We start from the raw sequence: 449 nt of genomic DNA on the forward strand, positions 1-449 counted from the left end.
CAGGCCCCGCCCCTTTCCATCAAAACAGAGGCCGTGAATGGGCAATTGCAACAGTCTCCGCCTCTAAATCTGTATGAAACCTCTTGATTGGTTATCTTTTCCTTTTCCCGCCCCTTCTCCCGACCAATAGGCCATGGTTACAATTCCCCACCTCCACCTCTCCTGCTTTGCTTTTTAATTCGTTTTTTCTTCTATCATTATAATCAGTCCTGCAGCACGATTGGATAGCTCTCCCCTAAGCCCCGCCCCTTCTCCGCGTCCCTCACTTCTGATTGGGGTAAGTAAGGCGAGCGCGCCCCTCCCCCCCACGCCCTACCGGCGAGTTCTGATTGGCCTCTCCCCTCCTCGTCCCGCCCACCTTCCCAGTCCTCTGCGCTGCGATTGGCCCGCTGCCGCTCTCACCGCCTCCCTCCCACCAACCCTCCCTCCGCCCCGCCCCGCCGTCTCCT

General features: G+C 58.6%; 1 protein-coding gene across 1 annotated transcript in view; it reads left to right on the forward strand.

Annotated features, from left to right (window-relative positions):
- RBM8A (RNA binding motif protein 8A) overlaps positions 1-449 on the forward strand; it is a 21149-nt gene that overhangs the window by 3990 nt on the left and 16710 nt on the right. The window contains exon 2 of the mRNA XM_035902120.1: positions 131-136. Coding sequence (XP_035758013.1) covers positions 131-136 — 6 coding nt within the window. The remainder of the gene's footprint in view (positions 1-130; positions 137-449) is intronic.

This window comes from Egretta garzetta, unplaced genomic scaffold (genome assembly GCF_000687185.1).
Source record: "Egretta garzetta isolate BGI_Z169 unplaced genomic scaffold, ASM68718v1 scaffold359, whole genome shotgun sequence".
Lineage (NCBI taxonomy): Eukaryota > Metazoa > Chordata > Aves > Pelecaniformes > Ardeidae > Egretta > Egretta garzetta.